At 41.9% G+C, this 26,120-nt stretch overlaps 1 protein-coding gene across 1 annotated transcript; it reads right to left on the bottom strand.

Annotated features, from left to right (window-relative positions):
- Positions 1-7: 7 nt before the first annotated feature.
- Positions 8-25,115, bottom strand: map7d3 (MAP7 domain containing 3). The gene is made up of 19 exons (XM_061079855.1): positions 25,027-25,115; positions 18,376-18,477; positions 17,976-18,056; positions 17,462-17,625; positions 16,905-17,016; positions 16,118-16,201; positions 15,348-15,455; positions 14,556-14,657; positions 14,031-14,129; positions 10,164-10,279; positions 8,055-8,185; positions 7,711-7,928; positions 5,657-5,786; positions 5,138-5,423; positions 4,661-4,711; positions 4,001-4,079; positions 3,632-3,800; positions 2,848-3,137; positions 8-2,763 (listed from the first exon to the last, which is right to left on the bottom strand). The coding sequence occupies exons 1-19, from the start codon at positions 25,070-25,072 to the stop codon at positions 2,756-2,758; spliced, it is 2,376 nt and encodes a 791-aa protein (XP_060935838.1). The 5' UTR covers positions 25,073-25,115; the 3' UTR covers positions 8-2,755.
- Positions 25,116-26,120: the final 1,005 nt, after the last annotated feature.

The following is a 26,120-nucleotide window of genomic DNA, read 5'->3' as shown; positions in this document are numbered from 1 at the left end:
AAAGGAGTATTTTTGCAAACTTTATTGTTGTAACAGTTTGTGTCAACTCAGTACACTTTTAGATATATTTACAGTACAAATTTGTATTTTCTGAACAGGGCGTTGTTAGGTCTGTAAATCTTTCAGAGAAATATTCAATATTCACACAGTTGCCCTGGTTGGGTGAACTGATTGTCGAGGCTGAGGTAAAGACAAACTTCCTTAGTAACAAGTGATACAATAAAAATACTAAATCTCAATCTAAGGCACCGTTCTATCCTATTGTATCAGACAACGTTGAGCGCTTGAGCCCTAAAAGATGCAGCAGGACCTGGAATAGATACAGTATCTGTTCAAGCAGCAGCTACAACAGCCCCCAAACAGGTGCTACACATGAGCGGAAGGAGGGGTAGGGAGGAGTTTGGGTGTAGGCATGAGTAGGTCGAAGTTTCAGGTTATGAATGAGACTTTTAAAATGTGTGAACGGGAACAAAGCCTAGACGTCATCTTCCAGAATATCACACAACTCTCCTTGGGCTTTGTACAGTAAAGCTACTCTTATTTTACCATTCTTAAAACACAGCGAGTTACTTTGAAACAGTGCAAAGAGTCGTCGCGTTTCCTAGATGAATAATGCACGAAAGCTAAAAGCGGGCAGCTTTTGAGAGATGTGGTAAATAATGAAGGACGGTTTATGGAGTCTGTTACATTCTTTGAGCTTATTAATGAAAGCCAGTTTTAGTCAGCCAGCAGAGAACAAGGCAAAAACAAAACATCAAGGTCCCCCAACCTGTTGCTTGGACAATTCAAGCATCAGGGAATTTAAACGTTTCAGTACAAAAATCCAGAACAGACAGTTCAACAGTGCGGCAAAACAAGTCTGGCCCCACGTCTGGTTTGGTTTAGCGGATGTGCATCGTTGCAACGGAGGAGCCGACATCCCCTCATCCTTCGACAATTTCTAAAACATATTTCTGTGACATTAAAATCACTGTGAGGCACAGACGCGACTGATTTCACGGCTCAGACATGTCGCTGAGGGCAAGAGCTCGGCTCACCATCAAAATGTTGACTTGTTTTTTTATGAGGCAATATCTGAATCAAAAGCAGAGCTTGGGGACACACAGCACAGTGGCCCCTTGTTTTTGCAGGGCTCTTATGGAAGAGGGCTTCAGATAAATATTAGTTTTCCAATGTGCCCTACGCCAAATCTGACTTCCCCTCACAGGGCACGTGAAGAACAGAGACCTTAAATCTTATACGCACATACACATACACAGAGACTTCAATTATCCACATCCTGACACCACTCCCACCGGAACAGGGCTTCATTTGCCTAATACTGATTATATACACAATACAATAACACTTAAATATATGTAGAAATGTATTTTCATATATAAACAAACAAAAAGCCAAATTTGTATATTATCAAAAATAGTTGAAATGCATTTGTTTCAGATGCAGCAGCTTGTGTAAGAGGAGGTTTAGTGGGACAGAAGTGAAATTGATGATAAAGCCGCACGGGTGGAAGGATGAGTGGAGGAAATGTGTGTATGGATGTGATGAAGCACAAAATGGAAAAACTAATTGAAAGTTTAACATTATTGACAGAACATTCAAGTTCAGGTCAGTTAACAGAAAACTGTTTTCCAAAGACACAATGAAGGAAACTAATGAACTCCACTTGTGTTAAGCGAGTGGAACAGCTGCAGGCGGCGGCGTTAACAGATGTTAGACACTAAAACTGGATACAACTCAAGAAACATACAGTTTATATACACGGAACCTAAATGAACTGCCAACTCTAAATCGACCAAGTGCTCAGGCTCCACCGAACATTTGAATTCACAACTGTGTCGACATTTAATCTCGACACCAAACAGCTTCAAACGTTACAGCCGAGCGCCTGAATCCCTCTAGTGGCCAACGAAGGAACCACAGGGAGGGAGAAGCTGGGAGACGAGTGTGTGGTTGGCATGAAAAACAATGGGGGTGAAAGAACCGAGATGTGTGAGGTGAAGCATGAATAAAGAATCTGCTCCCAACTGAGACGGCTGAACTGTGCGCGTGTGAGCTTTTAGCACAAAGAATTTAGTATATTCATACATCGAGGTTGGGAAACACGATAAGGCCATATTGCTGGATGCTGCAAAAACAGCCGGTCAAGTAAATTTAGGTGAATCACATGCAAATCCTGGGATGCTCCGCCCCCTCAACCCCCGCTAGGACAGACCGTTTAAACGTTCCTTCCATTTACTCACAATGTCAGTTCACGCGCGTGTCCTGGAATATTGTCACAGAAGAGAAACAAAAAACTTAACATATAATAACAATAATTACAATAACAAAGAAGCCAAAATTAATAAATTACAACAATGCACCCCTGACAAAGCTCTTAAAAAACATCAAAATAGGACACAACACAGGAACAAAAGGGAAAACATGTGGGAGAAGAACTAAACACAAGTGGGAGAGGAAAGAGACCTGAAGAAAGCATGTTTAAGGAATATATGGAATTTCCCTGAAGAATATCTTTTTAAATATATAATTTCAATACATATGTTTCCTCATAATGTGCGGTGCAAAGGTAGCACTTAGGGAGGTCTTTCCGCTTCACCTTGTGTTCCTCCGTCTGGAAGAGGAGGAGGACAAAGAGGAGGAAGCTGTTTGGAACCGGTAGAGGACTTGCTTTTTTTGTTATTTTTAATGAGCTCAGCTTAATAGGAACTTCAGGAGTGCAACAGTGAGAGGCTTCGCAGGGATGGAAGCAGCATCACATCTCTGCAGAGACACAGGAGAAAACACAAAATGGTTAACTTTGAAGCTACACATTCCCAACAAATGAGTACGGGAGTGAGCCCTCACCTGAAAGGGCTTCTATGGGTTGAATAGAGGAATGCAGGGGGTTGACGGGGGTTCCCTTGTCCTCGAAGGCGACCCTGGTCCCATCTGAGCTCCCGTCACAGTTGATCAAGACTTGGTTACAGTCCTCCGCCGCGATGAGGGGGGTCTTGGAGTGGACGTTGAGGTCATTCAGTTCCTCAAAGCTCCACTGGTTGGATTTACCGTTCACACCTGGGCTCAAGCCCACTTTAGCAGAGTCCTGCTCGTTCAGGAACTCGGAGCCCTCCACGTGGCGGCCTTTAGGGACTGGACTGGAGAGGAGAGGGCAAAGGACACGTGTTAAACTTAAAAAGTAATTTCTATAGTTTTCCACTAAATAGTCAAATCAGGCCCTGAACCTTCTCAGCTGTCTGACTGTGAGGAATTGGGGTGTGTTCACGTGATAGATGAAGAAGACACTGAGGTAAAACGTAAGATTAATGTCAGCTGATGTCAGGAATTAAGCATGAGGGGGCTGCACTAACACTGACTGGGTGGCTGAGAATGTATTTGTTATATTTGACTTGAGTATCATTTTGTCAATACTTCAGTTTGAAGTGTGAATCCAGACTAGGGAAAAGCACTTACCTACAAGAGCTAGTGCTGTGGTGTTTCAATAAATGATCAAAACTAATGGGAAAAATGTGGCTCTTTACTTGAGAGTTAATGTGAAGCTGCTGGTGTGTGAACTTTGACATACAAACCAAAAGCTGGGATGTACTCTACAATTACAGTTACATACTAGTACTCCTTTGTGCAGTTATACCTTATTGCCTGGGTCTCATCTGTGCTTATGCCATTGTTGTTCTCCTTATCGTCAGTCTCTGGTTTTCCGTTCACCCTGCCCAGGGCCTCCTCTCTCATATTCTCTGGCTCACAGGACAGACCGCACTCATCATATTTGTCGGCCTCCATGGCGATGTCATCCATCTCTGCTGGGAAATGGAGGAAATTGATTTGGATGAGACGAGTCATAAGTTAGATAGGACACTATTCAAAGTCACTCACACACACACACACACACACACACACACACACACACAATGAGTTTATTTAAAAACACAAAGATGAGGAAAGACAGTCTGATATCTTGAATCTGCGATTAAAGTGAAAGCGTAAGGATGGAAACCGTTACCGTTTGCTTCATAGTTTGAGTCCACATCATCGTCGTCATCATTGTCGTCATTGTCCTGTGAGCATTTATCATCGTCTCTCTACATGGGAAAGAAAGGGTCGAGGATTTTAAGACTTTTAAAATGCCCACAATATGCTTTTCTGTTTTTTTTCCTTTCCCTTTGTGGATCACAGAGTTATTTTGTGCATATAAAAGCTTTCACATCACAAGGCAACATGCCAGCCTTCATACAGTTTTCACCGTGATGAATGGAGATAATAGAGTTAAGCTGCTACATATGAAATATAAGAAAGCTGCAAACAAAGCCTACCGCAGTAAAACATTGAAATCCAGTCTTAAGCTGGTCCGGGTCTATTGACTGGTTCCTATTGACTTTCATTATCTAACTCGTGCTCGTATTGGCCTGGCAGATTCAATGCAATTGTTGCCATGGCTACAGCAGTGTTTACAGATGACCAGACAGTCTGTGAAAGAGGGGCATGACACTTTGAATACATGCAAGTCTAAGCGGTTGACCAATCACAAAGGAGTGGGTCGCCTGACTAATCAGGGAAAACAGCTCATTGAGCGGCGGCCAAGAGCTAAAATGAGTGTTTCAGACAGAGGGTGAAAACAGGCACTGCAGGAGTATGAGACAAATAATGGTGAATGTGAGCTCACCTTGTCATTAGGGTCCCCTTTTCTAGTTCTCTTCATTATCTCATCAATTCTCTGAAATGGAAAGAAAGAATACATTTTTATAAATGTTATCTGCTAAATAATGCTCTAATTTCAGGATGCATTACTTTTTTTACACAAGCCTGCCTTTAACACATGTACAACACAGCAGAAGGTTTTCTACACAGACGCGTTCACAACAGTAACAAATCCTCCTCATTATTCAGGCGAGATGTGGAGCAGTACAGAAGGCAGAGGCAGGAAGATAGAGATCACATGATCATGTTTACATCACTGTCGTTTGCTCTTATCACCACAAACTCTCTTGACATCTTTGGCTATGTCTTCTACATGTGTGTCAGCACTTTTTCACTGGGAGATATTTGTTTACTTTTAGTATTTTCCATTTTCGTGACTTCACACATGCACCGTCTCTGGTTAAATACTGTGGAATCCAGTGCATGTCTGAAAGCAGCTTACCTTCTTTCTCTCCATTCGCTCATGCTGGTTCTGCTGCATGACGCGGTCTCTCTCCACACGTACTTTCTCCGCCTCCACCAGAGCCTTGGCCTCAGCCTCCTCTCGTTCTTTCTGTAGCTCAACCTGTTTCACGGCCTCCTCCTCTGCCAGTCTCACCCGCTCCTCCTCCGCCATCAGAGCCTCCTCTTCGTCTCTGACTTTTTTCTCCTCTGCAAGCTTCTTCTCCTCCTCCACACGTTTCAGTCGGGCCTCTTCCGCTACACGCTGTTCCTCTTCCTTTTTAAGCCTGGGACGAGAACAAGCAGCAAAGGCTTGACAACAAACTCACAAATATGTTCAGGTAATGTCACAGAGTGAACATTCAGAAGGGTCAGCGTCTCAGGAGATAAAGAATCGTAATGATTGTACCTTTAATACCTAAAAAATACAACCGTATTTCAAACGGTTTCACTTAACATCTGCAGTTCTCTAGAGAACATTGTCAAAGTAGGTAAGCTATCTTAATTTCAAGATCCTCACTTCTCTTCTTCCTCCTTCTGTATCCTGAGCAACTCCTCTTTCTCTTTTTGCTCTCGCATCAGTCTGCGATTCTCAGCCAGGATCTTTGCTGCCTCAGCAGCCGAGTTGGTTCCCGTTGAGCCCTTCGAGTCTGTAAAGGTGTAAAGACAAATAAGGGAGATTAATTTAGCGTTGTCCACTCTATCACATATTTCTTATTGTCGTGCAGACCTGAGCTCAAAGCAACGGGACGCTGTGACTGGAGGATAAATAATAACGAAGAGGACAGAAAGCCAGATTGGCTGCAGAGGCTTAATGTGATGAAGAAAGAGAGTAGAGAAAGAAAGTGTCCTAATTCTGAGTTGTTTAATTGTCAAATGATAATCTCTATGTCATTTGAGGAAACTCGGGTTCCAATAACCTTTGTAGCAATACTTATTTGGGTTAGGCAGTAAAATGATTATTATTGAATGGATGATTAATTTGCCTATGCTCAAGAATCCCAGCCAGATACTTTATAACTATTAAATAAAAATGATTGATTATTTGAGATAATACTAAATCAGTAACAAAGAGATGTTTGAGAGCACAGTTGAGACTTTTATATGACTTTTGCAACACTGTGACTAAACTTAAATGAAACAAGTAATTTAGTTAATGAGTTGTTTAATAAGTATTTAATAGATTTTTGAGCAAACCTACTTATCCTGATATGTATTGATATATTAAAGTCATATACCATGATAGAGGACTTAATTCACATCACTCATTGAAATGAATGTTTAACATGTTTATATGAAAAGAGCAATTGACATATTTGAAGTATAATATAGGTATTACCATGAACTTATTAAGTCAGGGTTGGAAATTCGCTATTCATTTGTGTCTTCTTCATTTTTAGACTGCTCTGCATTCTGGGTAACAGTCCCTGCCCGGTGACATGTATTAAAACATTACTAAGTCATCTGATCTTGCAGAGCATGATTCTGTCCATGGGGTGGCAGCAGCAGCAGCAACAACAACAACCACAGATCTGTAACAGGATGTGACTCCAGGTGGGACTTAATAGGTCTCCTGCTCCACTGAGATTTTATGCAAACTGAGCCGCTGCCACGTCAGTCTGCGGCACACAAACACACACACAGATATACAAACACAAAATTCGGTTGATGGTGTTGCTATTGAAACAGATGATAATGCTCTCTAACCAAACAGATGGGGGGAGTATTAAACCAAGATATCAGAGGCTGTAATTTGTTATCTGCTGTGAAGGTGCAGCTGAATACATCGCTGCTAATGGACAGTCAGAGAGGTTTTGTTTGTGTGTGGAGAGAAAGAGAGATAGTGATAGAGGGAGAAACAAAGAGCAGGAGTTCAAAAGGGAACAAGGAAGAAGCGCTGCATTATCTGGTTCCCATGCAGAGTTGGTAAACAAATGAAACGCAGATAATAACATTTAGAATTTAACCAGAAAAATATTCTAATATTCAGTTTTGCAGGTTCAACAGTTAACTATACAAAATATTTTTTTGGTTTACAATAGATTTGACAATGTATTCACGCATCAAACCTCGATCTGAAATTTTTTGTAGATTCAAGAGCTCCTGCTGTTTTATGTCATTACGTCAGGTTATATAAACGATGACAAGAAAGAAGCTCTTGTGCAGCAATACCATTTAAATTTAGGGACACCCAGGTAATAATAGGTAATTGTGCAGGGTAAATTTCAGAAAACAAAGAGTTTACTTGAATTTTTATGAGACTGTAAGATGGTGATAAGATGAAAAAGATTGTAGCTTGTCCTGCTGGGTCACTTTGCACCTTGATACTAACAACAAGTCTGGATCCACAAGTGCAAACATCCTGGTTGTCAGAATAACAGAGGATCATGCTTGACAAATACTGGTGCTGACTAATTAACAGTCATCAGTGGTCTGTGGTTGTTAAGTCTGCCTTTATACGGGTCTATGTATCTTATATGTTTTCTACAAATATAAGGCACTGTCTATATGTTTATGCTGCACAACAACACATTCATATTGTGCGGTGTTTTCTTCAAACTGAGAAGAACTCACCATCTTTGTCTTTGGTCTTGCTGCTGTCAGAGGACTGCGGAGACACAGCCTGGACAGGACACAAATCCTTGGACTTGGAGTCTCTCTTTCGTAAAGTAGGGGGTCCTGTTGGAGTAAGAGCTGGTTTCTGGATGGGTGGGGGTTTGGTTGCTGTGGGCTGGGGAGATGGGGGACGTTTCATTCCACCAGGTGATGATGGGCGTGTCTTGGAACTTTGCCTGTAAAAAAAACTAAAAGTGTGAGTTGTGTTGTTTTGTTTCCTAATTAAAGTAAAATTAGGGCGCATCTAATCCTGCAAAATACTTATTTATGAATGAATGACTTAAGATGTATTGTAGTTTTACTTGGATGCTGCTGGGGAGGGGGTCCTCTTTGGAGCTGGACTGGGGGCTGGGGATGGTGAGCGGTTGCGTCCCAGGGTGGAGGATGGGGAGGCGGGACGCTGGGCTGCCGGCGATGTTGACTGCTTGTCCTTCTGTAGTTCCACAGAAAAGAGAGAGGAGAGGAATTTTCCTAAGTAGGAGCTTGACCAAGTTGTATTGACATTGAAAAGGGATCAGTTCACTGCAGCAAGGGATATGTGTGACCCCTTGTGACAGCTTATGGCATTAATGAAGACATGACACACTTGAACCAAACTTTAAATTTTTCCATCTTAGACTGTATCATTTTGTATTCAAGTATTCTGATGATGAAAGTATCAGGTACTACTAAAGAAACATGCAAAAAAAAGAAAAATACAAATAATACTTATATAACTTCCCATTTCAACAGAAATATCGGTAGGTAATATGTCCCTTTTATCATTCATCTGATGAAATGTCTCATGGTGAACTTTTATGTTTGTAACTGAACTATCCTTATATCTATTATTCATAAAAAAAACTCTAAATCATGCGATAAATAGGCAATAACACAGATGCCTGTTATAACAAAGTAACTATGACAAAATATTAACTCAGCATTAAACTCATCATTACTACTGCCTCTTTTCGTTTAACTCACAAATCAAATGGTGACACATTGCTGCCTTAAAGAAGTCCCACAGGTTGGGTTTTAATACATCTATTTTTAATCCCCATGTGCTAAACTAGGCACTGCAAACAAGATGACAACAGGGCACAGCAAGGTCAACCATGTGACACTCAGATTGACACACAAGTGTACAGCACTGTCCAACACAAACCTGTATGCACTAATCTTTTCCAAATCTCTTTTTGCACGTCCAATGACTAAACAAAACCTGAGTTTTCAAATTAAAACATGGCCAGCAGTGTTTTAAAAAGTCTCTGTGTTCAGGACACCAACATGTTAATGTGGGTGAAGCCCAACTAAATTGACTTGAAAGCACATTTTAACATATATCTGGATGGTGAGCATGAGGCCCTGAATTCAAATTATCTCCACACCAATCTCATGTGGAGGAGAGAAGACCAAATGAGCCGATGAGGAGAGTCAAAGGCTTTGACATTAGGCCCCAGAGTCAGGGGTGGGGTGTGCTTTGCATGAGATGATCTGTCCATAATCTGACTACTGTGAATCCCTTTGTTTCATGCTACGACAATGAGGCCCTTCACAGCCACAGAGCAGGAGGAGGGCGGGCAGGTTATGAGAGAAAGCTGGGCACTACAGGGCACCATATAAAAACATTAGAATTATCGTTTATAAGGAACAGTGCAGAGGACAAAAAATAGCCAGTGTATAGGCAAGTTCAAATAAGTGACCAGGAAGAGCAGCTGGGTGAATGATATTTCCCTATCGTTAGCATTGGGCTGAAATACTTTGAAAGGCAAATGTAGCAGGATATGCACATAAATCAGTGTCTTTGGTGCCAGCCTCATTTCTCTGAGCAGTGTCACCTCAATGCATTTGTCATTACTTCAACCTCATCCTGGTTTCTATTCAGCTTTTGGAATAGGTGCAACTCTTCTTTAGAGCTACCAATATTTAATAATGTGTAAAGATAAGAGATACAAGCTAAAGCCCTTTATTCAGGATACTACATCAGTAAATGCAATCTAACTGACTGACAGGGTTGTGAAATAATTCACCATTATTATTCAGGCCTCATAGTATTGTGCATTAATTCATAAAATGGTGAAACTAACACATTCAATTTCACAGTGAAGGGTCTAAAAAAAAGATGTCACGCTCCAACAGGGCTTTTCTTTTATGTAAAACACTGATAGTAAGTCATCAAGGCCACCTAAGGTGAAATATGTTTTCCTTCCAGTTCTGCAGAAGAAAACAGTCCTCTGGGGAAAATATCAACGCAATGCATTGTCATTTTTGACGGCTGTATGATAAGCATGTAGACCCACACTAATACATGTACAAAAATGCAGCTTAAGGAGAAGGGGACAGGGAGGATGGTAAAGAAATTAAATCATGCTGGTCAAAAATGTCTGAATGGAACAGTGTTCTCTGTTAGTGACGTCAGGAGGTGATCTCACCATTGAAGGGTCGAGGGCTCCGTCGGCTGAAACCGAGGTGGTCATGCCGCTCTTCTGTCGGTCAATGCTACGGCTGCGCACAGGTCCGCGTGGTGGGTGCAGGGGAGTGGCAGAGGCTGAGCGAGGACACAGGTGACACTCTGGTAAAGGACACAGTGATCGCAGGGCCAGAGGAGAACAACCAATGGGAGGCGTGATAAGCGGCCGGGTTGGGCAGCAAAGCAGCAAAAAGAAGGGGGAAATAAAGAGAGTGGAAGAAAAGAGAGAAGGAAAGTGGGAGAGAGGACGGGAGGAGAGATGATGGTTGAAAGAAAGGCAGAGGAGTCATTTTGTAAGGGGGACAAGAGCACAAAAAAGCGAGTTGTTAGCACTGGCAGGCAACAGCATGATTGCTCATGTTTTGATTAGGCTGGAGATTAAAAGGCCACATGAGGAACAGAATGCAACAAATTCACAAAAGTCCCAGACACTCCACAGCTTACGGACACAACATGAACAAACGGGAACACCAAGGACCACACCACAGCACATGCTATACAAAACCTACCACCGACAGAGTACATCCAACACTGGGACTAAACACACATTTCACAGATGTATTAGTACATTAAAACACAGTGAATGTTGATTGTGTCATGTGCTGTGTTCAGTAACTAAATCAAGAGTCATTTGCTGTATGTGTCCTTCTGTTAAAGGTAATAATGTTGTCCTCTGGTTTTGAGCTTGTTGTGTCAGATTGAGGGATTAGCCATGATAATCTCAAGACCTGGAGAACTCTCTCTGCCAAAGCCTGATCACAAATGTGTTCTTCAAATCCACTCAGACTGCACACTGCGCAGCTATGTCGACTATGAAATGTATCCTTCTCCCACTGCTGCTGCTAATGCTGATGTGTCATGTTTCTACTGGGACTATACTTAGCGAAAGATCTATAGCGGCTAATGGCTTTGTAATGGCCAGTCAATAAACACCACAACCTAAAACCAATGCTCTGAATGCAGTGGAAGCTAATAAGTGAGTCAGTGCTTTGTAGTGTGCTTCTTTATATCATTAAAACAGTGTTCTCAAAAATATTTATTAATGGTTGTCTATGCCGAGTCTAAAATGATGGATCCTTAACAATAACCTATGTTCTGCAGATTATATCATTTTAGTATAACACAGAAATAGTTAATATAAAACTGATGGCATGCAAGTTTTTCTGTGAGATACAAAACCCTACTTAGATGGCTTTAGACTATATTTTACAATGTCTAGCAGGAGATTGAGGATGTACTGATTTTGATAAGAGGGACTTCAAGCCCATATAATCAGTCAAATACAAGTAATTACTATTTTAGTGCCATGTTTTGGAATCTCAGACACCCTGGTTTTACGATGAGAACACATGTAATAGCACAACGGTCTCATTCTGATGTAACAAGAACCAACAGGTAAGCAGCTTAGAGCAAAGCTCCCAGCATGCCTCCCTGACGCTCCTCAGAAGCAGAGAAACCCTCCCTGCCAAGTCTGCTCTGCTCGGCCCAGCTCAGCACACAACGGCCAATTGTGTCCGGTCGGAGAGTGCAAGTGAGCTGGATCCATGTGTGCGTCTTAATATTTACTGAGTAACTATATGTGCTCACATGAGTGTACTTTGCTGCAAGTAATTATTGTTCATACGTAACATAAACAGCTGATTGATACAATAGCTGCTTTTAAACACAGGGAGCTGCATTGACGTCTGTGATTCCGCCACCGTTTTCTCTGAGAGGACTGTTCCAAAAGCACAAGGATCTACAGCAGGGCACTGGGATGAGTTTAAATCTAGTGAAGTGGTACTGGGAGTGACTGGGTTCACTTTTTACTAAAACAAAATAAGGGTAAGCAAAGAGGACCAGGATCTCTGTCTAGCCATCCTTCCTCTCTGACAGGGTCTCCTGTGTGGAGGTTACCTGGAGCGTCTGTTCCTTCAGCGGACAGGGCGGCGGCGCTCTTGCTCCTAGCTAGTGAGGCCTGGGTGGGGGTGAGCAGGCGACTAAGGACCCCTCCGTCCATAGTGCTAGCCGGTTGCTTGCGAGCTAAACCGGCCGAAAAAAATCACCCGAAAAAGTAGAGGAGAACAAAAAGGCAAAGAGGGAGAGAGTGGGATGACAAGGCAACACAAAGAAGGGGGTCAATGAAGTTTTGAAAGGTCACCATGTGATTTAACCAACAGGAGAGAATCAACAGATAGAACTAAAGGTTACTGTGTGTCTGAATAATCTTACATTGGCTCCTTATCAACTGTCTTTTGTACTGTTAACAAATGAGGTTTGTCAGATAAGACAGTAAGGAAAGGACACCATGGAAGAGTACTGAGACAGACCAAAGAACTGATTGTCTGGTAACTGAAGATCAGTTAAAAAAAACATTAGTCAAAGTAGAAAATTAGGTCAAATCAATGGTCCCTTGAGGCAGAGGAAGGTGTGCTGATTGGGGAAAAAACTGAACCATTAGTGAACGTCAAAGACAGCAGAGGATTACTATTGGGTAGGAAAATGAATAGTGAAACCAAAGTTTAAAAGTGACAGGGTGAGGGGACTGGGATCAGACAATAATTCTTAAGCTTTGGCTGTTGAAACTTTTCCAGGGCTGACATATAGAAGGTGCCGAGTTTAAATCAACAAATTAAAATAAGAATAAGAAGCAGTGAGTACTGAGCAGGTCGGAATGTTGGAAAAGCACTATGGTACACGGTTGTTTCACAGCAGAAACAAAGAGCTTTTGCATTCATGAAATTAAATAATCAACATTTCCCGATTTAGGTTGTTACTTCTTTAAAGGGTTGACGGGTGGATTTGATTTGACAAGTCCCTAAAAAGCAACCTCCTCAAATGGAGATTGCAGAGTCACTTCCTGTAGGAGCCCCTTATAGAGAGGACATCTGTTGTCGACAGACTTGTTTTTTGTCATCTGCCGAGTACTAGCCCCTGGAGCCTGCTGCTCTGCACCAAAGTATGAAGCATGATGGTTATTAGTCTGTGATAAGGTTATAGTTATGAAGTCCTAAGTCTGTATGAATGATAGTTGTTGCTGTGTTGTATTATTTCTCAGGTTAATCACAGAACATACATCTGCACAGGACAAGTACATTTTTTTAAGTCCTCAGCACGAAGAGGCTGACGTGGCTGTGGGACAAACAAAAGCATTGGTGGTTAATGGCAACACATAGACTGCAGTGAGCGGCTGTGATCGTTTCTGGGCCCTTGGGGTGCAATGGGGGGATGGCACAGACACACACCACACACCAAACTGAAGCACAAGCCCAGAGACTTACATCCAGCCATGACGTTATCTGGGAGGGAGATAACAATCAAGACTTTGTGACAGCGAAACAAAACGCTGTTAGTGTTAGTCCAGACACACAATCCATTGCTGGGTCGACGGTTGAAAAGAAAACAATGAAAAGGTTAAAACAAAGTAAGGAGCATGGCACGGTGCAGGATCTGGTGGAGTATGACAGCAGAAAGGTTAAGAAACACATAGCTTTTCCAGTATATCACCAGAAATGATGGTTTACAGAAGCTTAGCAGCTTCCCAGGCGGTATTTCTGTAATAAGTGAGGGAAAGACCCTTTGGTGAGGGAAAGAGGGAATACATAGCAAGAAGAGTAAGCCTGTAAAAAGACTCTTTCAGCACCATGACGTTAAATTGAGCCAAATGAGGATGTTATCCCGAAAACCTCTCCAATGCAGGCAGTTTTGTTAGGGGCTTTAAAAAAGCAACAGTAGATCCTTGAGCAAGCTATTAATATCAGAGCCACATGCTTGTTATTCAAAAAAGGAGGCCTTAGTGATGAAGATAGGGCCATAAAGAAAATGACTGCCGATTGTTCATGCTAGCCACCTTGATCATCCGTTGTCCCCTTATCAGGCTTGGTAGGGGTCTGTGCTCTGCCCACACTTACTCGAGTGAGGGAGGAACTTCTCTTCTTCATGGATTGGCCTACGGACATGAGAGTGGAATTATAGCCATGCAGGCACTAGAGGAAGGTCGACAAAGACTCTCCATAGACAGTTTACACATCATGTGCACTTCATTTGGCTTAATGCTAGTCACCAGGCTCGGGCTGACAGCAGCTGATGCCCCAGTTTCAAAGATGATGGCTAAACACACAGACAAGAGCTGTAACTCATTAGATCAAATTACCTTATGCTCCCTACTATTAGCACAGTAGGGGAACTGTGGTTGTGAGTGTTTAATCCATTGGCCTATACAAAGTCAGCTTGCTATGTGGTTATCATAGCTGTGACAGAGGAGAATTTATAATAGAAATATTTCTTTATAAGCTGCATTGTTTTTGGAAAACTGTACTATTCGCCGTCTTAGCTGTGAGGGCACAGTGTGGGATGGAGAGCGGATCTTTTGCACCTGTCTTTTCCACCTGAAGCTTTTTGCCATCTTCCTTACTGGCCTGAGAAGCATTCACATTGCTAGGCAACCGGTTACAAGACGAACTCCTCTGCTTAACACCTGAGGGACAATGATGAAACACCCAATGGTAAATTTTCACAACAGTCTCTTGTGAATGGTACAGAAGTCTCTCAGACTTGAGAGAATGTAAGGAAAAGAAAGAGTGGTAGAATAATCTTTTGAATGAGTGTGGCAGTAGAGAGAATTAAGCGATGGAAAGATGGCACTGGCAGCCCGTGGAAGCTGTGAAGAGATAGGAATCAATTGAATGGGTTTTTTCCATCTGCAGAAATCAAATAGGCTTTTTTGCGAAATAAAATAAACCAAGGAATATTGTTAAAGTCCCCTAAAAATGTTCCTTCAATGCCCTTTGCAGAGGAGCATAGTAAATGGCTGCAGCAGAATCAGGAGGTGATGCTAACTTGTCAAGAGACAGAGAGCTACAGCATTTTTACCAGAGTCTGTCTGGGCTCATGTGAGCCTGTGTGCAATACCCTGGACATGAAGAGGTCAGAGTTCACGCTAAAGCGCTGACAGAAAAAAAAAGAGGTTTGTTCTAGTTTATAAACACTTTTATCACTTGATAGATTTCGGGACATGAGATAAATCACTGACAAACATTTAACTGGCTGAAAACAGTCTGGAATATACTTTGTTGGTTGAGACACAAGCGTTGGAATGCAGGGTGCAGGGAGAGTAGGAAGAAGGGCAGGAGGGACAGGGAGCAAGTGAGGAAGGGGGGGGACTTACGTTTGTCGGGAGATTTGATGAGGGTGGCAGAGGAAGAGGATAGGCGTTTGCTGATGCCAGCCTCGGACGACTGTTTCAAGTTCAGGGTGGATGTGGAGCGCTTGTCCACTAAGAGGGAGGAGGAAAGACAGACAAGGGAGGCGGGGTTTACACTAGAGGCTGGCTGGTAGGAGTGGGCATGTGGGTGCACATGAGCAAGCATAACATTCTGCCAGATCCAAATATATATCTACCTTCATTACTATCCCCTCCCCAAAATACCATAAAATTCATCCATTGATCTAATGTGTTAACAATGCAGCGCACATTTTGAAATTCAAATTTTGTAAAACATGATATATAGCATACATTTGCCAGTTAATATCATGTTTAACATGAAAATGTACATTTGTAACAAACCATTCAGGGTCATGGTTTCAGAGACAAGCATTGTGGTTAGTAAGCTGTAGATGCTAATGTTTCAACACCCGTTTTTTTGTTTGGCAAACATAAGTGGACTCCCATGCGAATTCACCTTCGTGACCTAGAAGACCTGGAAAGTGTGAATGAGTGAAAAACCTAAAGCTACAATTCCAACTATTAAACAAGACGGAGGTACATTTACAACACAGGCCACACATAGAAGAATGGTTAGTGAAAGACTGCCAGTTAGACCGCAGGTGGTGGAGGGGTGTTGGTGGGTAACCATGCTATTTGCAGTACCGGTGCCAGTCCAAGCTGTGTTTTGCAACATAGGTGAGCAAATTAACAATTAAATCAACAAACAAAACCTTGTCGACTCCTCGGTGGCTTGTCTGGCGAGGCAGGGGAGATAACTATAGTTACTGGAGATGAGGCGCTGGCATCAGAATCTCCTGTGGGAAAAAAGAGCTCTCAGGGAGGAGCGATAAAATGCAAGAAGAGGCAAATCCTTCATTATCGACAAGGGTGTAACCTGGCTGTCGGCCATTAGCCTTCATTTGACACCTTGCAACTAAAGCAAAAATACACCGGGCTGAGTATTTACAAATTTTGTACCAAATTAATTTGGAGACATCAACTGGTAACCAACCCAAATGCTATCTCAACTCAGACTGTGTTGTTTGTAGTTACAAATGCTGAACTTTCTGCAGGTAGAGCTAGTGTAGAGACCAATCAAATAATATCTCATTAATGTATTTATGCAATAAGTGTGTCCAACTACCTTCCGGCAGTCATTTACAGTCAATCTTACTCTTGCGCTTCTGTATTTTTGGTGAAAAAAAAGTAGTACTGTACCTTTTTGAAAATCAAAAAGATAGGGAGTATTGTGTCTTTCTCTACAGAACCTTGTCTGACTGAATAACCTACAACCTAAATGATCTCATCTAACATTACTGGCAAAGGAAAAAAAAGGTTTCATTCTTGCACATTGTGCCTGGATTTACATTGTCAACTTGACCATTTTTGTCAGGAACTCCCTAGCATCCCAATTTCCTCCTTAATGCGCCGCTGTAAGTGGGTTATAAAAATAGAATTTAACAGAAAAGCACAAAAGAAATATGAACTTCTAAGATGAAGGATTTTGAGGAGTTCTACCTGTTCGTCCATCAGAGTCTGTGGACAGTCCTCCCCAAGACCATCGCTTCTGCCTCTGCTCAACACGCTGACTACGCTCCAATGTCCGCCGCATCACTGCCTCGTAGTGCTCCTGCAGCAGAGCAGGGGCAGAGGATGAGGAATATGCAAGTCATTTAGAATAAAGCAACATTCATGGTATTTTGGTCTACTTTGTACTGTTTGTATTCCTTTTCATTTTTTTCTGTTGTGTGGTATTACTGTGCACACATCAGCACAGAGGGAATGGGGTGTAGTTCTGTTCTGCATACTGAACATTGCGTATAAAGTGAAGGACAATAGATTCTACCTTGAACACTGAAGACAAGACCAAATATAAAAACTGTGCCGTTAGCTCTTAACAATATATTATAGCATTTTAATTTAATCTCAACCTCCCCTTTTTTTTCTAAAAAGGGAAACATTGCAACATAAACCAGAGTTCCTATAGAAATGTATTTATTTTAGTCACTGGAGTCAAATTACTTAAGCAACAATAAGATCCTAAGGCTCCCCAGATTCAGCCTGCACCCAGCTACCTTTTCCTCTTCCTGTTTCTGCTTCCTCTTCTCCTCCACAGCCTGTCGTTTCTGCTCCTCCTTCTTCCGCTGTTCCTCAACCTTTTTCTGACGCTCCTCCATCTGACGCTCCACTTGCAGCTTGGCCTTACGCTCCCGCTCCATAATCTGAGAATCTCGCAAAACTGACCACGCACACAGCATGTGCATGCAGGGACAGAGAAAAACAAGTCATGTATTAGTATGTGGTGTTTTGGGTGAACAGCCTCAAAATAATAATCCCTTTGTTTGTAATAATCCCTACAATGCCACTGTATATATGGCCTAGCTTGATATCAACCATATTAACTATCAATTTGTTTTGTGAAGATGCTGCTAATGCAGGTATTCTTTGTAATAAATTGTTATAATTTCCTGTTTAAAACAAACTTCTTTAAATATCTCGATGAATCGAACTAGGAAATCATCACATAGGGTTAAATAGGTTAGGGCTAGCTTTGGCTAAACTAATCTCACACAGCAACTGTGCTCTTACCCTGTTGTCTGTCTGCCTCCTCTCGCCTCTCTTTTGCCACTCGCAGTCGGTCGTCTATTCTAAGAGCAGCACCGTCGAGGACTGCAAACAAATACATGTGTATACAGCATGTGATTAAATGGTAATGCATATATGATGAACATAGGAGTGGATTACAATGCACCATAGAGTTACGAAGGCTTTAGCAGATGTATGCATGTGACTGTCATTAATGAGCTTTATAAACTGTTGCAGTAATAAGATGATGACTAAGGTTGACCTGCAGTAGGCCAGACTGAGAGGGTGGTGGAAGGGATCGTGTTGCATCTAATGGCTCAGATTATTAATGACAATAGAGCCGTGACAGAGCTGTGTTTGTGAGAACCAATCTGTTTCTGTGTCAAGGTGTGGTGTCGTTTACCTGGTCTACACCCCTGAGGTTTAGCTGATGTGTTAGTTGCAGGTCCTGGACTATTTCCTGCCTGGCTGCGCCGCTCCTCTGCTTGGGCCTGTGCAGCTGCAGCTGCATGTAGGAGAACACACACGCACCCAGGGTTTACACAAAGAGAACTGGATTCACATACAGCCATTCTGACAAAGCTGGACTATCACATAATATCAAGGAACCGGACTGGATTTACATGATCCAAACTAATCGTGTTAAATTCAGAGGTTTTTTCTCTGTGCTTTGTTTGTTCTTCATAGGAATTCTAGTTTTGGACAGTTTCAGCAGATCTGAAGCTACAGAACAATCCAACTATTCAGCCATGAGACATAACCCCCTCTCTCATAGTCAACCCTGTAGCCAGCTATACACTGCCTTCTGTGGCAAGCTGGGAGGGATGGGCTGCAGTGAAAAATGTCTGGAATCAAACCCTTGTGAGCAGCTTGGTAAAGCGCTGATATGCCTGAGGATGCACAAAATTTGTAACCACGTACTCCATAAAATAATGATATAAAATCAATTTCGAGCAAACTTCCACACCACTGCTTCATCTTGATAAACCGGATTATCCGCACAAGGTTTCCTGTCCTGATGCATATGAAAGACATGTGTGTACATGCGAGTGTACATGAATTGAAAATCATTCCTTTCTGATACACATGGACCATCAAGAGATTTTACATCAAGACAGGAGTTGCAAACTCGCTCAAATACATCAACTCTCCCACCAAGACCACTGCTGGGTCAACAGCGATTTCTTCAGCCAAAACAATTCCCAGGAAAATCATGGTTCAGAGACACGGAGGCAGGAAGGAAGGAAACAGTTAGGACATGATCAAGCTTTATGAGCCCTAGTATCAGCTTTTTTCTCCCGTATCTTTCCGTCTGAATTCAGCATTACAGAACTGCTGACAAAGAAGCTAAACCAAGGTCGGTTATGGGATATTCACATTATTGATGAACACTTTGAACTGTGTGCTGAAAGCTTTTCTCTTTCTCCATCATATAATAAAACTAATAATTATTATGAAAAAAAGAGAAGCAACCACAGTAAACTGAAATGGTGCCATGAAAGTGCTTATTGGATTTATCAACACCGATAACCGAGTTGTTCTAGCGTATTGAAAATATTTAAGCTGTGTTAATCACAGGCACCGACAAGCTCTACTCTCTACAACAATTTTGTCTGGAAAAGCAGAGACGACAAACTGACACTGACAAAGTGACAGGTAAGCTCTGCTCACACAGCTGACTGTCAAATATGCTTTCTTAGATTAGGAAGATGTATGAGAGAGCAGACGAAAAGAAATAAGACTCAAAACAGAGGAATAAGGAAGTGTGATATCATCAAAATCATATTTCCTGATGAGTGATGTAGTAAAATTTCAGTAATATCTTATGCAAATATTACTGTGTCAGTCAAGGCCATGTCTTTGCAGATGTAGGTTTGTTAGTGAAGTTTGAGTCTTGAGGACTGATCTGTAGCATAATCTTCAAAGTAAGGCTATTCACGTCAGATTTTTCATTCTCCGCCTATGTCCATGCGACAAAAGTATCCCGTTTTACATACAGGCATATTAATAGGTCTAGGCTGGCCAGAGTCCTTCCTCTGTTCATAATTGCCATGTTCTATTATCCTCTGTGTTTGTTGTGTTGCCTTTGTGTGTGTGTGCTGTGAGGAAGATTGAATGAAGAAAGCCTCATCCACATGAAGAAAAATAAATTTACCTTTAACAGTCCCTCAAAGCGCTCGAGACTATGAGTCACACACTTTCATACAGCTCTTCTGTATCATACATCCCATTCACAAACTGCAACAGCCGGTGTTTTCCCCAAAGACACTGCAACCTTCAGATCAGCAAATGACCTGCTCTACCATCTGAGCCACAGGTACTGTAAAAGAGTCTGATTTGATGTATATCTTCCTATTGCCCTATATCTGGGTGAATGTTTTGAGACTGATCAGACGTAGCTGTAATAAACTAGTACAAACCACCACTAGAGTTACATCCAGGTGACACACAGATAAGAGAGAGCTAACAGGTTAAGCAGTCACCAATGTACTAGATATCTGTATCCTGTGGCTGCATCAGTGCTCTCCAGTCAAAGGAGATTACTAAAGGTCAAAGTCTGCAGCTAATTCCCTGCATCCACCTCATGAGTAGGCCAAATGTTAGCTAATGCTAAGCTAAATGAAGTTAGGGGTGCCTGTGATCTAATAGCACTTATAAAAGCTTTTTGATACAACAGAATAACTTATTTAATTGCATTAACTATCAAGCACCAGCGTTGTGCTATGAAGTACACTTCAGTCAAAGCATAAAGTAAACTTTTGTTAAAAGTTTGTTCTGTATACAGTTGTGCATGTAAACAGTGCATCTCACTGTATGTGTAACAGAAAGTATGTTAGCACATCGATTAAGGCACTGGAGAAAATGCTGCTCACCGTCTGACAACAGATGCCATCTTTTATGCGTAGGAATAAATACAAAAAACAGACAACCCACTGTTGTAAAAGAAGCTGATCTGTATTCATAAGAAACGTCAAAATATATCTTGGACATAAATGAGTCTCATCCTAGAACAAGAAACATGTATCTCACCAGAATAGACAGAAATGTTCCTCATTTATCTCCACCATCATAAAAAAGGCTAAAAGGGTTGAAAATGAAAATAAGGGTAACTGTTGCCATGTCTCATATCTCAGAATATTATGACTTTCTTTCGTTGCCGTGACATGATAAGCAAGTAAAAGTAGACAGGAAATCAAAACAGCTGAGTAGGTACCATTTGTAAGCGAAGATAATGCATATTCTTTCTGTCTTATAAGAGCTGCGATATACATGACAATAAGGCCTTCTGTTAGAAAGACTGATGCTGTTATGACTCTGCAGAATATCTGTGTGCCACAAGCAGAGGATGTATCTCCTGAATGAACGTCACACTCAGTAGTGATGAGAAAGAATCAAACTAAATGCAAACTAACACCAAGTCAGACGCGCCACCTCGGAATAATATAACTTTCCACTGACACAAACACAAGTTTGTGTTCACTAAAGTGCTTTAATGAGACGGGGGACGAGGTCCAGATCTCAAGAGAGCCAGGTGTGCTCACAAAAACGCAAAGAGCCAACCAGAGGAGCTAACTCATCACTCCATCACTATGGAGATCTACACACATTTACATACATCTTCACCGCTGCAACAATCACTACTAATTAATCTTGTTGCTAATTTTACACCAGACTCATTAATGCCATTGTCTGCCAGATAATCTGTGAGCAGTGGATGCTTCATGCCATATCCTCTCAATCCTCATGCAGTTGTAAAAAAATCATTAATCACTTTGGTCATACTGTGAAAAATAAATGTATATATATATATATATATAGAGAGAGAGAAAATACATTTGTATGACTCTTGTGTTTATGATTACAGCTTGATTCAACATTTTAAGGTCGTAGATATTCAAATAAATACTGGAAACACTCTGGGAGCAGCACATGTACATATTGAGGACTGCTGGGTTATTACAGCGGCAGAAAAGACCACCAAGGGGTGTCGTGATGACCCCGCTTTGCAGCCCAGACAAAAAAAACAAACAGGAAACAGCCCAGCCAGCATTACATCATACCACTTCTCGTCGAACGCTAACCGAATGCTAGCTCCCCGCTAGTTCTCTAAATAACAATAACCATCTTTATATTCTGGGAGTCTCTGTGCCTCCCTCTTTCTCATACACGTGGTGTAACAGAAAAGTATGAGTTGGATGAACGGGTCTATTTTTCTGTCCCTTCTTCCAACTGCAGCCTTCATTGTGCCCTGCAGCATAATTAAGTAGCTTGTTGCTCAGGAAGTGTCTGCACAGCTTAATGCATGGGTGGACGACCATTTGGCAGTGAGCAGCAACGCTAAGCAGGGACTCTTCACGCCAACTATAACAAGACTATTCACTGTCCAAAACAACTTGTGCCTCCGATTTGTTATATTTCTTTGCTTTATTTTATCCAGATAAGTGCGACTGACTTATATTGTGCTCGGCTGCAAAGAAAACATTAACAGTCTTGGCTTTCCATGGCACAGAGCTACCCGCTGCTGGCTCAGTAGCTCAGATCATCAGATAACACAGCTGAGCTGATGCACGCTCACAAACATGCGCACTCATGCACACACAAACACACTAGACCTTCTATGGGATTAGTGGAGACCTGTTCATGCAAAGGTAAGCCTTGGCTATTTGCAGTACTAGCAGGATAATGATGACACATCCCGGTTTCGTAGGGAGTCTCCTCTCCCAGATGGACTATATTCTTTTGTAGAGATGGGCATTGAAAGGATTTAATCATTTACAAAAGAACAACATCAATACAAATTCTACTTGACTCTCTGATGTGTTACTTGTGATTAAGGGTTGCGGGATGAAACAAGTTTACACAAGTTTTATAGTGTTTTAATAGCAGTGGTTTTTTACAGCTTAGCTTTGGTTGAGAAAATATATTATGAGCAGTTTAAATGATAATGACGGTCTTAGATTGTAGTTAGACTTCTATTAGTGTAGTACACATTTGGTTATTTGGTTTACAGACCTCTCTGAACCAGAGCAACTTACAACCAGACCAAACATCTGTCACATCAATAAGCTTTTCATAAATCTGATCTGCCTGTAGCTAAAACACTTAATTAACACACAATTAACTGTGACATTGCACCTAATAGATAATATGCTTTGCACTGTTATGAAGTTATTAGCAATTGACCAGAACTAACGAGAGAAATGCTGGACTATTTCACACTGGTTCACCTGATGCCTTACTCTGATGACACGTTGACCTCAGTTATAGCTTATACAAATGAGCATGTTTTGCTTTTCAAATATTGTTTGTATGGGTGTGTGCAGACACTGTATAGAGCTGAAATAAAAACTTGGATGGGAATTAGAAGAGCAAAGCGAACGCAATGTAAACAGATCCAAGACAATACACATGCTAAACTTACAGATGGTCCATTTCCTCTGGTTAAATCTTAACAGTTCTGAAATATTTGTCATGCTTTCAATTCTGCAGTGGCAACTGCTGAGCCAAGATCAGGATAACCTTGCGGTGTGACTCGCAGAAGTGTGATCTCCCTTCATAATAGCAGGGTACATTTTCTCCTTGCTCACATTCTTGTGGAGTTGACCATGCACATTATCTAGATTCCTGACATTATTTTATTATTGTCAGTCCCCTGAGCCATCTCTTTCTCAGGAGATCGTTCTGCTCCTTGCACATCCAGTTTTCCAACATTTAACATCACTTCCAATTTGCTCGATATTTTTTTTCAAAACAACACAGTTGGATGGATGGAAATTTTAGATTTAAAATACTACATGTGAGGGGAAATAGGATCAAGAGCAGCACCAGAAGTGGACCAGTCGCTGGCAGAGGTAAAACGAGCCTACTCCCAAACTGGGTATGCAGAAAACTCCCTCTTATCCCGAAACACTGAAAATCTGTCTGAGCCATAACAAACTGTGCATTCATGCCCGTGGATGTAGACCCCGTAAACCTCCATGCATAAGGTCTGGAGGAGGCCTGACTGGGGCGTGGATGAGGATCACTGATGGGAGAGTTTGCAGTTGGCCTAAATCACACAATGTCCATAATGCAATGTGGCTTTCAGCTTTTACAGATCAGTGTGTGACAAAGACTGCTGGTCCAACCCAAACCCTGTTGTCACTGCATCGAGACAAATCGAGAAGCGTGCAGACAAACTCCACTAATACACTCTCCCTCTGACAATCCAGCTTTATCTGAAAATTCAGGTCAGACATTGTCATAGTTGCCCTCCCTGGAGAGTGGAGGGGGGTGGGTGGGGTTAGGCCATATGTCAATAAATATGCAGAAGTGGAGGCCTGGGTGGATCCATGAAATAAAGATCACTTTGAGTTAGACTATTTATTAAAAAAAAGAAACCCTGAAAATAGCATCTTCTTCTCCCATGATGAAGCAGCTGATGGGATGCTGTCAGCTGTGAGACAAGCGGAAGACACACGAGGAGCTTCCTGAACTCCTCCCGATGGGGACAGCAGATCACTAGTGACAATAATCCCCCCCCACCCCCCTCCCCAGAGTGATGAGCGATGCTTATCTAAGCTACTGTCGTTGCCTCTGGACAAGTTAGCTTCGTTAGCAAACCCTTTTGTGAGTTTGTCCCTATCCACACACACACTTTGATACATTAAGACTTCTTAGGACAAGTGTGGGACATCACTGGAGGGAAGCTAAAGGCAAGTTAGCCGAGTTTGGTCGCGATGTGTCAACCGTCGCAACTTTAGCTAACTCCGCCTAGCTTCTTTACTTTCACTGGGTTTACGCAGCTTCTTTAACCCACACGTCACTATCAACTAATGTGGTTCGGGTATTTCAATTCACAAGGTTTAAAGTGGGAGTAAGTGGAAGTTTAGTCGGCGTGAAATGTGAGCGGACAGCGAGCTAACGTCACTACCCCGGGGGAGCTAACAGGGCTAGCATCCCGGTTAGCTTCGGATGCTGCTGCTAGCAAACATTACAAAGTCCCAAACTCTTCCTGACACACATCTGAGTTTCCCGCCTCACTTCCGCCTCGGCTGCCCGGGACGAGTCTTACCCATCTGGGACCGCAAGCCTTTGAGAGTCGAAGCGCCCTCCGCCATTTCTCCCAGGTTCTCCTCCGCCGTGTGGTTCTCTGAGCGGGGGCGCGACACGCAGCGCAGCCGGCAGAGCTCGGACACCGCGGGGACGTGGACAGCGAAGACAGGTGGGGACAGCCGAGAGGTCTCACTCTGAGGCGTTTTCTCCCGCGCGGAGGAGCAACACGTCCCAGAGATGTGGTCAGATGCAGATGTGTGCCAGAGGATCGAGGCTTTATGATTTAAACACTGATGTTTTACACTGTCACATTATAAGATTATAGGGTCCTCAATGTACTCTTCTTGTTTTTGGGTGCACTGGAACAAATTGAGATGATCGTACTCTATATTGTGTTGTGCTGGATTTTGGGATCTATTTATTGTATTTCACTTTTAAAAAGCTTAGCTAACTAATACTTCAATATTTCAATATTTCAATGCTATATCAGTTTACCACTTATAGTGGATAGTTCAGCCCAAAATGAAAATTCACTTTTTATATTTTTTATATATTTTTATTCAGAAATGTTTATCTCAAAATAATGTTACTTTGTATAAATATTGGTAAAACGTGAGTAAATAAGAAGTAAACAGTGAGTACATATATACTGGTTTCCCATTTTTTATTGCTCTCCTATGCATGTTGTATTTATTGCGTTTTTATGTTTCTATGTTCATTGTTTGGACCAATAACCAGAGCAAATTCCTTGTATGTGTAAACGTACTTGGCAATAAAATACTTCTGATTCTGATTCTGATTCTGATTCTGATTATCAACTCACCACTCTGCCGATGGAGGGGTGGGTGAAAGTGTTTGAGTCCACAAAACACTTTTGGAGTTTCGGGGGTGAACAGCATTGCAGCCAACTCCAAAACAATTAAAGTAACTGGGGAGCAATTCTTCAAACGTAGAAGACCAACAGAGAAAGAAACACTAAAAGAGTCCATACTGCTCCTGTGGTATTATCCAAGTGTCCATAAGCACCCACATTCAAATTAAACTGATGTTTTAAGCCTAAATGTCACTTCAATTGTATTGGATTCGGCTGCAAACTATCGCTTTCAAGTTTTT

The sequence above is a fragment of the Limanda limanda genome, chromosome 10 (assembly GCF_963576545.1).
Source record: "Limanda limanda chromosome 10, fLimLim1.1, whole genome shotgun sequence".
In the NCBI taxonomy this organism is placed as follows: Eukaryota; Metazoa; Chordata; class Actinopteri; order Pleuronectiformes; family Pleuronectidae; genus Limanda; species Limanda limanda.
Note: the sequence above shows the minus strand (reverse complement) of the source record. Positions and strands in the feature narration are given on the sequence as shown.